The sequence below is a fragment of the Triticum aestivum genome, chromosome 6A, assembly GCF_018294505.1.
Source record: "Triticum aestivum cultivar Chinese Spring chromosome 6A, IWGSC CS RefSeq v2.1, whole genome shotgun sequence".
NCBI classification, from domain to species: Eukaryota; Viridiplantae; Streptophyta; class Magnoliopsida; order Poales; family Poaceae; genus Triticum; species Triticum aestivum.
Genome location: NC_057809.1, coordinates 355,151,583 through 355,166,753, shown reverse-complemented (window position 1 = coordinate 355,166,753; position 15,171 = coordinate 355,151,583). Strand labels below are relative to the sequence as shown.

Here is a 15,171-nt window from a genome sequence, read left to right as displayed (position 1 = left end):
CGCCCCGGGCGCAACCGGGCCCAACGAGCCGCGCCTGCCTCCGCCCGCGACCTTCCCCGAGCTCCGCCGCCTAGCGCCGTGCCCCGCCGCCCGCCGGTGTCCGCCGCCTCGCCGGCGTCATCCTCCGTCGCCGGACCTGGAGGTGGACCAGATCCACCAGGCCACCGAACCAAACGCCCGCGCCCGTCCCCGGATCTCTCCGTCCCGGGACCTCCTCGTCCAGTTTTCGCGGGGTAAAAATCCACTAAGTCCTCATCTCTGCACATATTTTTCAGCCCCTGTTCGTCATGCCATAACTTCATCACCGTAGCTCCGTTTCATGCGCATGATATATCAAAATGTTCATCTGGATGTGCTCTTCATTTTGTTCCATTGTGCCCTGCTTGTTTGAGTCCATGTTGATGCCCAAATCGTTGATGCAAGAGTGCTATAAATTGTTAGGTGCTGATTCTTATCAGATTATGAGCATTTGTCATTTTTGCCATGATTATTGTGTGCTGCATATGGACTTGAGCTCTACATGTGTTTTGGGCTATGCCATGCCATCTTTACAGGGGTGTATGGCATGCATTTTTGTGATCAATGTGGTGACTAGTTGTGACGCCCCCGATTCAATCGTACACTAATCATACACGCAAACGTGTACGATCAAGATCAGGGACTCACGGGAAGATATCACAACACAACTCTACAAATAAAAAAAAGTCATACAAGCATCATATTACAAGCCAAGGGCCTCGAGGGCTCGAATACAAGAGCTCGATCATAGACGAGTCAGCGGAAGCAACAATATCTGAGTACAGACATAAGTTAAACAAGTTTGCCTTAAGAAGGCTAGCACAAACTGGGATACAGATCGAAAGAGGCGCAGGCCTCCTGCCTGGGATCCTCCTAAACTACTCCTGGTCGTCGTCAGCGGGCTGCACGTAGTAGTAGGCACCTCCCGAGTAGTAGTAGTCGCCGTCGACGGTGGCGTCTGGCTCCTGGGATCCAACGTCTGGTCGCAGCAATTGGGTATAGGAAGGGGGAAAAGAGGGAGCAAAGCAACCGTGAGTACTCGTCCAAAATACTCGCAAGCAAGGAGCTACACTACATATGTATGCATTAGTATCAAATGGAATAAGGGTATCATATGTGGACTGAACTGCAGAATGCCGGAATAAGAGGGGGATAGCTAGTCCTATCGAAGACTACGCTTCTGGCCACCTCCATCTTGCAGCATGTAGAAGAGAGTAGATGGTAAGTTCACCAAGTAGCAACGTGTAGCATAAACCTACCCGGCGATCCTCCCCTCGTCGCCCTGTTGGAGAGCGATCACCGGGTTGTATCTGGCACTTGGAAGGGTGTGTTTTATTAAGTATCTGGTTCTAGTTGTCATAAGGTCAAGGTACAACTCCAAGTCGTCCTGTTACCGAAGATCACGGCTATTCGAATAGATTAACTTCCCTGTAGGGGTGCACCACATTTCCCAACACGCTCGATCCCCTTTATCCGGACACACTTTTCTGGGTCATGCCCGGCCTCGGAAGATCAACACGTCCCAGCCCTACCTAGGCACAACAGAGAGGTCAGCACGTCGGTCTAAATCCTATGGCGCAGGGGTCTGGGCCCATCGCCCTTTGCACACCTGCACGTTGTGAACGCGGCCAGAGAGCAGTCCTAGCAACCTCCATTACAAAGGAAGTTGCGTTACGCGGTCCAACCCGGCGCGCGCCGCTCAGTCGCTGACATCATGAAGGCTTCGGCTGATACCACGACGTCGAGTGCCCATAACTGTTCCCACGTAGTTGGTTAGTGCGTATAGGCCAGTAGCCAGACTCAGATCAAATACCAAGATCTCGTTAAGCGTGTTATTTTGAAATAACCACGGACGCCGACCAGGGCCAGGCCCACCTCTCTCCTAGGTGGTCTCAACCTGCCCTGTCGCTCCGCCACAAAGTAACAGTCGGGGGCCTTCGGGAACTCAGACCCACCTCTACCGGGATGGAACCACCTGCCCCTTCAGCCCCCAACATCGGAATCACTCGCGGGTACTCCTACGAGCCGACCCGACTTTAGTCACCACCTGTATAGCATGTATACATGCATAAGTATATGCCCGTGATCACCTCCCGAGTGATCACGGCCTAATAGTATAGCATGGCAGACGGACAAGAATGTAGGGCCACTGATGATAAACTAGCATCCTATACTAAGCATTAGGATTGCAGGTAAAGGTAACAACAGTAGTAGCAAGGACAGGCTATGCATCAGGATAGGATTAAGGGAAGCAGTAACATGCTACACTACTCTAATGCAAGCAGTATAGAGAAGAGTAGGCGATATCTGGTGATCAAGGGGGGGGGGCTTGCCTGGTTGCTCCGGCAAGAGAGAGGAGTCGTCAACACCGTAGTCGTATTGGGTAGCAGCGGCGTTGGTCTCGGTGTCTAGCGAGAGAAGAGGGGGAAGAAACAATAAATATAATGCAAACAAAAGCATGACGATGCATGACATGACAAAGCGTGATGCTAGGTGTGCCCTAACGCGGTACGAGGTGGTACCAGTGAAGGGGGAAAACATCCGGGAAAGTATTCCCGGTGTTTCGCATTTTCGGACAGATGAACCGGAGGGGGAAAGTTGCGTGTTCGCTATGCTAGGGATGTGTAGCGGACAAACGGGGTGCGTATCCGGATTCGTCTCGTCGATCTGAGCAACTTTCATATATAAAACCTTTTCATCCAAGTTAGGATTATTTTCTATGATTTTTCAAAGATTTAACAATACCCAGAAAAATTCCCTAAAATTTTCCTAAGTCTGAGAATTCATAAATTTTAAACATCTTTTAGCTGTTTTCAAAAGGCTACAACTATGGATCTGTACTTCCTATGATTTTGTGCCTTATCAATTTTGAGCATTTTTCTGTGATCTACATGTTAGTGTCACTTTCATCCATATTAGAGTTCATTTGCTTGACCATCAACAGCTCTAAAGTAGCTATGCAAATAAAGCTGTTTTTCAGTTTTTCAGTTAACAGAACATACCACTTTGCGATTTTCATAGGATTTAATCCATATATCGAAATGGTTTGGTCCAGTGAGATAAAATGGAGTTTGTCACGTATACTTTCTAATCATATTTTTGTTAGCCTTGTTAACAGTTGTTTAACTATAGTTTAGGGGCTGCCCAGGGGTTTAGTCAATGTACAAACTGGAAAGCTAGCTAGTAGCTACAAGTAGTATTACAGCAAAGTAGCAGCGGCACTAGCAGTAGGCAGCGCAAGCGGCAGCGGCGACGGGCGCAGATGGCTGCATGAGGACGCGCACGAGCATGCGACGCACGCGCAAGGCGAGGCCGCGGTCGGACGGTGATGGCGAGCGCAGGGCGGAGGGGCTGCGCGAGCGGCAGCGGGGCCCGATGCGCGTGGGTGGCATAGCACTCACAGGCAGGCGCGGGTCGACGGGAGGCAAGCCGGGCACGGCGGCTATGGTGAGCAGAGGTGGGGCGCGGTAGCCGCGCAGCGTTGGCAGGCGAGCAGGGGGAGGGGACGCGCGTGTGTGCACTGGGCGCAGTCGGCGCGTCCGAGCAAAGGCAGGCGCGGCTCACGGTGGGCGCGGACAGCTGGGTGAGCACGAGCTCGTGTGGGATCGGACCGCGGCGTCTACGGCAATGGAATCGAACGGGGGTAAGGGGGAATCGAAGGCGCAACTCATTGTGGTTCTTTAGGCGAGCTCGAGGTGGTCGGGGATGAACCAGATATGCGCAAATCGACGACGGGGTCGACAACCGTGGCGGAGAAGATGACGGCGGTGATGAGCGTACGAGGCCGCCCTTCTCGATTTGACGCACGTAGGCAAAGCAAAAGACAACGGTGAAGCTCCTGATCATCACCGGGAAGCTCGGGGAGGCTCCGGCGCACGAGGTTGACGACGGCGCGGCCATGGTTTCGGCGAGAGAGAGGGAGGGGAAAACTGAGGGACTAGGGTTTTGGCGAGAGAGAGAGAGAGAGTGTGTGTGTGTCGAGGGCTTGCTCTTATCCAACCCCTCGACCGCAGGATGGCCGACAGCAGCGGCTTCGGCAGCCATGGCGGGTGGATGCGTGCCACGCACAGCCTCTGCCTTCTCCTCTGTACTGAGATTGAAGGAGGCCTGTGGTTGGCTGGGCCTAATACTGTAGCAATAGGCCTTTAGTGCACAGTAGACCTTTAACGTATTCCCTTTTTTGTTTTTTTATTTTCTCTTCGCTTTGTACTCTATATTAATACTAGAAAGAGTTTCGATAAATATGAGACTTGTCTCATAAATACTCTGCAATATTATGGGGCTGTCCACAAAGTTTGGGATCAACTGGAAAAAAGTCTAGGCTTTTGTTAATTTTGAAAAGGCCGTGTTTAGTGTTGTTAACCCTGTTTTAAATAGGTTAGGAGCATCTAATTACTTCTAAATATTTTTCTTCTTATATTAAAATTACTTAGTGATTAATTGTAATAAAATGAACATTTTTAATTCACTGTTTTTATGAAATTATAATTTGACTTGTTTTTTAATTTGAATTTGATCTCAATTTGAAACAAGTGAGGTTTATAAAAAAGTTTAATTATGATGACATGGCATGATCAGCAAGGGTTTACTGTAGCTTAAATATCGGGGTGTCACACTAGCACATGCATGTAAAGTAGCTCTTGTGATATTGCTGATTTCAGGGACTTAAAATTTCACTAAGTCTTTGCTCTGTTGTTATTCTTATGCCATGTATTCATGTTGCTACAGAGAGATCCATGCTTCTTTTGAGTATATTCAGTAAGGATGATTTTGACACATTGTTATGCTATATCCATCCATGCCCCTGTTTGCATTTATGGAGTGCCCTAGCATGTCTCAATCTCGCTCTACTTTTGCTATAAAATGTTCCTGGCAAATTGTTTACATGTTAATCAATTTTGCCATTGATGTTGTAGTTGGTCCAAGCATGCTATAAAATTGCTCTTGTCATGGTTAGCTTCTTGAACATGTCTTCTTGCTGATGTTGTGCTTATCTTGTCGTGCAATGCCTTGTGGTGAGTGAATCGAGCTCGCAAAGATGCCTTCATAACTCTGTTTTGCCATGCTCAGTTTTTCTGCTAAGTCTGAATCTGTTAACGTAACTTGCTATGTTTACATGGGTGCCATCATATTTTCTGTGCCCTTTTGGCTTATGGTCAGTAAGGGAATTTTGTTATATGCTTTGAGTAGATCCATGCCATGCATTGTATTGCTATGTTCTGTTCCTTTAGCATGTTGATATCTTGCTCTAAACATTGATTCCTGATGTTAATTCCTGACATGTTAGTATTTTCACTAAGTCTGTGATGTTGTTATCTTTTGCACTTTTGCGATGCTTGTTTGAACCTGCTCTTGTGTGATTTAGCCGTAGCTCAGTGTTCATCTTTTGTCAAGAATCTTGAGTAGATCACTGCCATGTGCTTTGTTGCTATGTTGGAATGCAGTAGCTTAGTTTCTTGTTGCATTCTAGGTGGCATCGTGCTGTTAATCGCAGAATTGTGCCATTCTTGTTTTGCTTGCCATTTGCAAACCGTGCATACGATTCCGGTGATCTTTATATCGATTTCGACCGAAATCAACTCATCTTTCCAGCGGCACACTTGGTTTTCCAAGTTGAGGCCTGATTCAATCTTTTCCTCCCGGAGCACGCATATGCATTGCACATCACATCCCGCATATCATGTCATGTTTTGCATCATGTTGCTTGCGCATTGCACTGTGGTTGATTGTTGTTTCTTTTGCTTGTGTTCTTGCTTTGGGTAGAGCCGAGAGACGATTACGTGATCGAGAAACCCGTTGAGTACGCTTACGAGGATCAAGCTATCGTCAACTCGGAGAACTTTGCAGGCAAGATGACCATACCCTCGAAATCACTTATATCTTTGCTTGCTAATTGTTCGCTCTATTGCTATGCCGCGATACCTACCACTTGCTTTATCATGCCTCCCATATTGCCATGACAAGCCTCTAACCCACCTTTCCTAGCAAATCGTTGTTTGGCTATGTTACCGCTTTGCTCAACCCCTCTTATAGCGTTGCTAGTTGCAAGTGAAGATGAAGTTTGTTCCATGCTGGAACACGGATATTGTTGGGATATCATTATTATATCTTGTTTACTTTAATGCATCTATATACTTGGTAAAGGGTGGAAGGCTTGGCCTTATGCCTGGTGTTTTGTTCCACTCTTGCCGCCCTAGTTTTCGTCATACCGGTGTTATGTTCCTTGATTTTGCGTTCCTTACGCGGTTGGGTGTTATGGGAACCCCTTGACAGTTCGCTTTGAATAAAACTCCTCTAGCAAGGCCCAACCTTGATTTTACCATTTGCCTACCTACCATCATATATCTTCCCTTGGGTTCTGCAGACTCAAGGGTCATCTTATTTTAAACCCCCCGGGCCAGTGCTCCTCTGAGTGTTGGTCCAAAACGGGCAGCCTGCGGGGCCACCTTGGGGCAACTCGAGGGTTGGTTTTACTCGTAGCTTGACCTATCCGGTGTGCCCTGATAACGAGATACGTGCGACTCCTATCGGGATTTGTCGGCACATCGGGTGGCTTTGCTGGTCTTGTTTTACCATTGTCGAAATGTCTTGTAACCGGGATTCCGAGTCTGATCGGGTCGTCCTGGGAGAAGGAATATCCTTCGTTGACCGTGAGAGCTTGTGATGGGCTAAGTTGGGACACCCCTGCAGGGTTTTGAACTTTCTAAAGCCGTGCCCGCGGTTATGGGCAGATGGGAATTTGTTAATATCCGGTTGTAGAAAACTTGACACTTAGCTTAATTAAAATGCATAAACCGCGTGTGTAGCCGTGATGGTCTCTTTCCGGCGGAGTCCGGGAAGTGAACACGGTTCTTGTGTTATGCTTGAACGTAAGCAGTTTCAGGATCACTTCTTGATCACTTCTAGTTCACGACCGTGCTTTGCTTCTCTTCTCGCTCTTATTTGCGTAAGTTAGCCACCATATATGCTAGTGCTTGCTGCAGCTCCACCTCACTACCCTTTCCTACCCATAAGCTTAAATAGTCTTGATCTCGCAGGTGTGAGATTGCTGAGTCCCTGTGGCTCACAGATACTTCCAAAACCAGATGCAGGTGCCGATGATGCCAGTGCAGGGGACGCGACCGAACTCAAGTGGGAGTTCGACGAGGATTTAGGACGTTATTATGTTTCGTTTCCGGACGATCAGTAGAGGAGCCCAGTTGGGGCGATCGGGGATCTAGGCATTTGGGGTTGTCTTTATTTTGGTTCTGTAGTCGGACCTTGATTGTATTCTGGATGATGTGATGCTATATTCATGTATTGTGTGAAGTGGCAATTATAAGCCAACTCTTTATCTCTTTCTTATTTAGTACATGGGAGGTGTAAAGATTAGCCCTCTTGCGACATGCCTACTATGCGGTTATGCCTCTAAGTCGTGCTCCGACACGTGGGAGATATAGCCGCATCGTGGGTGTTACAAGTTATGAGAACGAGATATATGTGATGGCCTGGCTTATTAGGGATGATAGACTACTCATATCAATAAAGAATTCCTTCTTTTCCGGGAGCCCATTCGGACAGAACTTCAAAGTTAAGCGTGCTCAGCTTGGAGTAGTGTCAGGATGGGTGACCGACCGGAAAGTTGCTCCCGGGTGCGCATGAGTGAGGACAAAGTGCGCAGAAATGACTAGTATTGATCTGTAGGGCCAGTCTAGATCCCGCCAGGAGTAACGACCACCGGTGGGTGTGTCCGGGCGTTACAAGTTGGTATCAGAGCCGACCCTCGCGGTTACACGGATGTTTGCGGACAGGTGCGCGGTCATGTTGTTCATAACGTTTGTGACCCGTCGGGGCACACAACATGGTACATGTACCAGACTGGATGCACAGACGTATGTGCCAAGAGGGAACGTTCCTGTGGCCCGACAAGGACGTCGGTTTCTCTAAGTGAGGGTGTATGTGATGGCCTGGCTTATTAGGGATGATAGACTACTCATATCAATAAAACATTCCTTCTTTTCCGGGAGCCCATTCGGACAGAACTTCAAAGTTAAGCGTGCTCAGTTTGGAGTAGTGTCAGGATGGGTGACCGACCGGGAAGTTGCTCTCGGATGCGCACGAGTGAGGACAAAGTGCGCAGAAAAGACTAGTATTGATCTGTGGGGCCAATCTAGATCCCGCCAGGAGTAATGACCACCGCGGGTGTATCCGGAGCGTTACAACGCCATACTCGACTCCGGCTGCCCCAACACCTGCCACCACCACCACCATCGAACGCCCCTCGCCACGACCGTTCCATCGCACCTAGTCGCGCATCCTCCCGACGCCGGAGTTGGCCGCATGGTGAACACCGCCATGTTCTACTTACGCCGACGATTAGCCGCCGGCTAAACGCATCATTAGCCGCTAATTAACCCCCCGGTTGCCACTGATAGTGGGTCCTGCAGGTTTAATTAATTGGCTAACAAATAATTAGTGTAAGTTAATCGAGTGAACCCCACATGTCAGTTTGACCATGTTGACGTCACCGTTGACCCGACCCCACCTGTCAGTTTTGAACCTACTAAGTCAGCAGTTGACCGGGCCCCACATGTGAGCATCTGATGAGGACATCTCTGCCGCAGTTACACCTGCCGCTACTCCTACATCAGTTATTCCATTTGAACCTATAACTAGAGCGCGCGCACGTTAAATAAATGACCAGGTACTATCGCTCCTTCATACATATGATTTGACTAACAAAAATACAATGCTATACTCATGTTCTGATTTACTTGTACTCAGGAATAATGCAGAGATTAGAAATGAAGTCAACTGCACATTCAAATCAGATGGAGCAATGCATGCATGTCCACCGAATCCATCAACCATGTCACCTGCATGCATGCATCCACAGCGAACCATCCATGCATGTAATCACGTGTACAAGGGCCATGACCAAAGGAGTTGTACAAGGGCCAAGACCAAAGTACTTGAATAGGTATTAGAATATTTGGCGGCCTGTGAAGGCCCACGCGTGGACGTACACCTGAAGCCGTCCATGTCCGGATGGGACACAGCAAACCCACGTCTCGCTTTAATAAATAGCTATCCTAGATTAGACTTTAGACCTGTGTTTTATTGTATTGTTTAGCTATCACTATAATTTCGCATCTATGAGATGTGTAGGACTACCGCTTTGTCAGATCCACAGTGGAATCCCAACTTTTCATCTAGTTCGTGTATTCAATTTTTCATCCGCAATTTCAGTTGCAATTCACCTTTATTCTTGCTGGTTCTTCGGTTGTTTGCAAGAACTCGAACCTCGTTGTTCAGGTTGATCGTGTCTACGGCAAGATCAATAACAATCGAAGATTGGTTTAGCGATTGTCGAGGCGTATCGTCGGGTACGGTATAGCCTGATCGTCAAGGTCAAAATTCACCAAATCGATAATTATCCCCACTCTCATCGAAAGGTCGGATCACCGTCATATCAAGTGGTATCAGTTTTCAGGTTCATCGGTGAGAGATTTATAGTTTTCGTAGTTTAGTTTCTTTTTCTGTCCTATAAACCCACGAAAAAGCCAAAAAAATTAGATTAGTTCATTCATTACACCTATCTTTTTAGCCTTTAGCAATTTTTGCATCTAGTATTTGCATAGTTGAATTTTTGGTTGCATATATCCTAGAATTAGTGCTGGTTTAGATTTGTTCAGGAAAAAAATTGTCTACTAGATCGAACCCTGTTTTTTGTCCACCATATTTTCCACCGCAAGTTCGTTCGTCATCTGAAAAAAAAGGAAAAAAAAGCGAGAGATAGCGATCTGTTGACTTCAATTTTAATAGACTCTGGACGTCAGTATTTCCTTGCCTACAACTTTTATCCGGCGCTGATTATTGCAAATCCCTGCACGTACATCGACGCTCTATCCCTACACGCTTTGCGAGCTGCCAAACATCCAGGCACACCCTGTCTGGCCCTTCACGTCGTTTCACCACAGGCGAGACGCAAGCCGTCAGACATCCAGCCATGTTAGTCTGCCTCCGCGTGCGATACATCCATCAAGCTGATCCTTTGCACTAGTACTAGTGCTAGCTAATCTCAACGCCAAACGTACATCTAGCTAGCTCTCATTGCAACTTGTTCGGTAGCTCTGCATCTTTCTTTTCTTGGGATTTAATTTATGTCCGTGATTTCTGCTAGCAACCGGCCTGAGGGAAAAAAGGAAAAAAAAAAGAAAAGAAGAAAAAAAGGAAAAAAAAAGAAAGAAGCAAAAGAAAAGAAGAAAAGAAAGAAAAAAAAAGGGTTGCAACATTCAGGCCGGCTAGCACTCTTGGTCCAATCTCTTTAGACATTCAGAATTGTTCCTCTGCTATACACGTGATACTTGCTGGACATTTTGTTTCTCACTCTTGGTCGCCATACGCTACGTTTATACCTCACTTATATTTAGCTATTTAGAGCTATTATATTTTTATTGGTTTCCACTCCCTTGATTCAGTATCTAGGCCTAGATTGTTTTATCTCTTACTAGTCGACTGCCAACACTAGTTAGGAGTTTGAACAATTATTCAGCTTGCATTACTTTTTGCTTAATTGTGCCACATATTGTGAATTGAGGAAACCTTCACCAAGCTCCACTTCCTATATTGCACTTTGTTCGGTCACTTGGTAATCGCTATATCAATCTTTTGATCACTTTTAACATCGCCAACGGCCGACAACCACTGCAGCACGGTAAGAACTGGTAAAAGCTTGGTAATTGCTCGAGAGTTGAGAGAAATTTTCCACCGTCTCACTATAGTTACTGAAGGAACCATATACTTGTGATTTTGTTCTTGTTCCATCCTAACCATGGCAGGTGACGAAGACAACATGAAAGCCACGGTGCCACGCCTTGAGGAGGATGTGCATGCATACATCGAGCGGTTCACAACGTTCGAGGGCGCACTTGATAAGCGTCTCAAGTCGAGCGAGGATAGCAATGAGACATTCACTCAAATACTTGCATCTATTATGAAACGTCTCGATGCCCAGGATGCCCGTCTGGGTGCCGCCTCCACTACCACTCCACGTCTTCCAGCCACCAACACAGGTCTACAACGCGCATGTCAGGTGCTCCCAGGGGACCCGAGGCACCCTCTTTCATATACCGGTGTCGTCGACCAGCTCCGTCCTCGCAACGCCAACTCGATAGCCGGCCTGCATGAAGACATCCAAGATGACAACTATGATGGTGATTCCGAGGATCCTGATGTAGTTAATGATAACAATGATCGTGATCATCATCGACTACAAAATAATCAACAAGGTATGGGACGACACCAGCGTCCTCAGGTACGTGGCCATGACGACTCTTTGGGTAGAATTAAATTTGTCATGCCCCCTTTTGATGGGAAATATGATCCGCATGTTTATCTTGATTGGGAATTATTAGTTGATCAAAAATTTGCTTGCCATGATTTTCCTGATGATAAAAGAGTTAGGGATGCAACTAGTGAGTTTAGTGATTTTGCATCTGTTTGGTGGAGAGAACATTGTCGTAAACATCCTAATAATATTCCTGCCACTTGGGAAGCTTTGAAATTAGTAATGCGTCACTGTTTTGTTCCTGGATATTATGAACGTGACTTGCTAAATAAACTACAACGCTTGAACCAAGGATCTAAATCTGTTGAAGACCATTATCAAGAATTGCAAATGGGCATGTTACGTTGTGGTTTAGTTGAGACTGAGGAAGCCTCTATGGCTAGGTTTTTGGGTGGATTGAATAGAGAAATTTATGACATACTTGCTTATAAGGATTATCATTCAATGACCCATTTATTCCATCTTGCTATACATGCTGAACATGAAGTGCAGGGTCGTTCGAGAATGCGTCCTAATTTTTCTGCAGGTCGTACTTCCACATGGGCGCCGCACACCCCTGCTGGCCCGTCCACTCGCACCTCTACAACAGCACCCGCAACCTCTCGACCGAGGCCTTCTTCATCAACTTCAGCATCACACACTTCGGCACCACTGAAAAGTACTACACAAATTTCAACAAAAAGTTCATCGTCATCGTCCACTTCCTCCAAAAGAACAAAGGATATCCAGTGCCACACTTGTAAGGGATTTGGCCATGTCATGAAGGAGTGTCCTAATAAGCGTGTATTGATCATTCGTGAAGACGGCGAGTACGACTCTGCTAGTGATTTTGATGAAGACACATATGCCTTGCTTGTTGCACATGAAGATGATGACACAAGACCAGAGCAAGAGGAAGAACATGTGACCGCCGACGACGCCGATAAGTACATGAGTCTTATATCACATCATGTACTTAGTGCTCAGATTGTCAAAGCAAAGAAGGATCAACGTCACAACCTCTTCCACATCAAAGGAGTCGTCAAGGAGCGTTCCGTTTGCATAATCATTGATGGAGGGAGTTGTAACAATTTAGCAAGCATTGACATGGTGGAGAAGCTCTCCCTACCTTTCCGACAACATCCACAACCTTACTACATTCAATGGTTTAATGATGGTGGAAAAGTAAAGGTAACACGCATGGTGAGCATTCCTTTTTCTTTAGGTTCATACCATGATACTGTTGATTGCAATATTGTGCCTATGCAAGCTTGTTCTATGTTACTAGGAAGGCCATGGCAGTATGATAAACAATGTTTACATGATGGTAAAACTAATCAGTACACTCTCACACATAAAGGAAAGAAAATCATTCTACACCCTATGTCTCCTGAGCAAATTTTAAAAGATGATCTTGCTAGGGCTAGTAGAAACACAAATATTGAGCGTACTAAATCTGAAAATCAGAAAGTTGTTGATGAGTTAGAACAATTTAATAAGATGCACAAATCTGATGCTAGCACATCTAAAGAAATTAAATTGAAAGGTGCTTCTTTCTTAGCTACACGTGCTGAAATTTTTGAGTTAGATGCTCATACTGATGAATGTTATGCTCTCATTTGCAAAGAAGTTTTGTTTTCATTTGAGGACATGCCTTCTTCTTTACCTCCTGTTGTCGCTAACCTTTTGCAGGAGTATCATGATGTTTTCCCAAAGGAAGTTCCACCGGGGCTGCCACCTATGAGAGGAATTGAACATCAAATTGACTTGATACCTGGCGCCTCATTACCCAACCGTGTGCCGTACCGGACTAGTCCCGAGGAGACTAAGGAGATTCAGCGACAAGTTCAAGAACTACTTGAAAAAGGTTACATTCGTGAATCCCTTAGTCCATGTGTTGTACCAATTTTACTTGTTCCTAAAAAAGACGGTACTTCACGTATGTGTGTTGATTGTAGAGCCATCAATAATATTATAATTCGATATCATCATCCTATTCCTAGATTAGATGACATGCTTGATGAACTCAGTGGCTCAGTTGTGTTTTCTAAAGTGGACTTGCGTAGTGGCTACCATCAAATTCATATAAAACTAGGTGATGAATGGAAAACTGCTTTCAAAACTAAATTTGGTTTATATGAATGGTTAGTTATGCCTTTTGGATTGACTAATGGACCTAGTACTTTCATGAGACTAGTGAATGAAGTCTTGCGAGCTTTCATTGGACGATTTGTGGTAGTATACTTCGATGATATTCTGATTTATAGTAAGTCACTAGAGGAACACTTGGACCATTTGCGTGCTGTTTTTTCTGCTCTATGTGATGCACGTTTATTTGGTAACATCGAGAAGTGCACTTTTTGCACGGATCGAGTCACTTTTCTTGGCTATGTTGTGACAGCACATGGAATTGAAGTTGATAAAGCCAAGGTTGAAGCGATCCAGAGTTCGCCGACCCCTAACTCGGTCACACAGGTACGTAGTTTTCTCGGACTTCCTGGATTCCACCGGCGGTTCGTGAAGGATTTTAGCACCATCGCAGCACCGCTCAATGAACTCACAAAGAAAAATGTGCCATTTGTTTGGAGCAGCGCACAAGAGGAAGCCTTCACTATTCTTAAAGATAAGCTTACACACACCCCTTTGCTGCAATTACCTGATTTCAATAAGATGTTTGAATTAGAATGTGATGCTAGCGGCATTGGTTTAGGTGGTGTTCTATTGCAAGAAGGCAAACAAGTAGCATACTTTAGTGAAAAACTCAGTGGGCCTAGTCTAAATTATTTAACATATGATAAAGAACTTTATGCACTAGTTTGGACTTTGGAGACATGGCAACATTATTTATGGCCTAAGGAGTTTGTTATACATTCTGATCATGAATCACTCAAGCATATTAGAAGTCAAAGCAAACTGAACCGTAGACATGCAAAATGGGTTGGATTTATTGAATCTTTTCCTTATGTTATTAAGCACAAGAAAGGGAAGGAGAATGTTATTACCGATGCATTGTCTAGACGCTATACCATGTTATCACAACTTGACTTCAAAATTTTTGGACTTGAAACTATAAAAGAGCAATACGCTAATGATGTCGATTTTAAAGATATATTGCTCAATTGCAGAGAGGGTAGAACTTGGAACAAGTTCGTCATTAATGACGGATTTGTTTTTCGTGCTAATAAGCTATGCATCCTAGATAGCTCTGTTCGTCTTCTATTGTTACAGGAGGCACATGGCGGAGGACTTATGGGACATTTCGGCGTCAAGAAGACAGAAGACATCCTTGCTGGTCATTTCTTCTGGCCAAAATGAGAAGGGATGTGGAGAGATATGTTGCACGCTGCGCGACATGCCAAAAAGCAAAGTCACGATTGAACCCACATGGTTTATATATGCCTCTTCCTGTTCCTAGCACTCCTTGGGAAGATATATCTATGGACTTTGTATTAGGACTGCCTAGAACACGACGGGGGAGGGATAGTATATTTGTTGTTGTCGATCGATTCTCTAAGATGGCACATTTTATACCTTGTCATAAAAGTGACGATGCTACTCACATTGCTGATTTGTTCTTTAAAGAAGTAGTTCGTTTACATGAGGTGCCAAATACAATTGTTTCTGATCGTGACACAAAATTTCTTAGCCACTTTTGGAGGGTGTTGTGGAAAAAATTGGGGACTAAACTTTTATTTAGTACTACATGTCATCCTCAAACAGATGGTCAAACTGAAGTGGTTAATCGAACATTGTCTACTATGCTTAGGGCTGTTTTGAAAAAGAACTTAAAAATGTGGGAAGAATGTTTACCTCATGTAGAGTTTTCTTATAATCGTTCAGTTCAT

At 45.4% G+C, this 15,171-nt stretch overlaps 1 protein-coding gene across 4 annotated transcripts in view; it reads left to right on the top strand.

The window, feature by feature from the left end:
• LOC123127538 (uncharacterized) overlaps nt 1-9,272 on the top strand; it is a 64,091-nt gene extending 54,819 nt beyond the window's left edge. Inside the window, exons 9-10 of one of the 4 annotated variants that reach the window (XR_006462590.1) lie at nt 5,782-5,865; nt 8,782-9,272. Coding sequence is in view for 3 of the 4 variants with exons in the window: in XM_044547272.1 (XP_044403207.1) it covers nt 7,104-7,172 (69 nt within the window). In the remaining variant the exon portion in view is untranslated. Of the gene's footprint in view, nt 1-5,781; nt 5,866-7,055; nt 7,356-8,781 lie in introns of those variants that run through there. The other 3 variants (XM_044547274.1, XM_044547272.1, XM_044547273.1) reach the window with 3 other exon arrangements.
• Nucleotides 9,273-15,171: the final 5,899 nt, after the last annotated feature.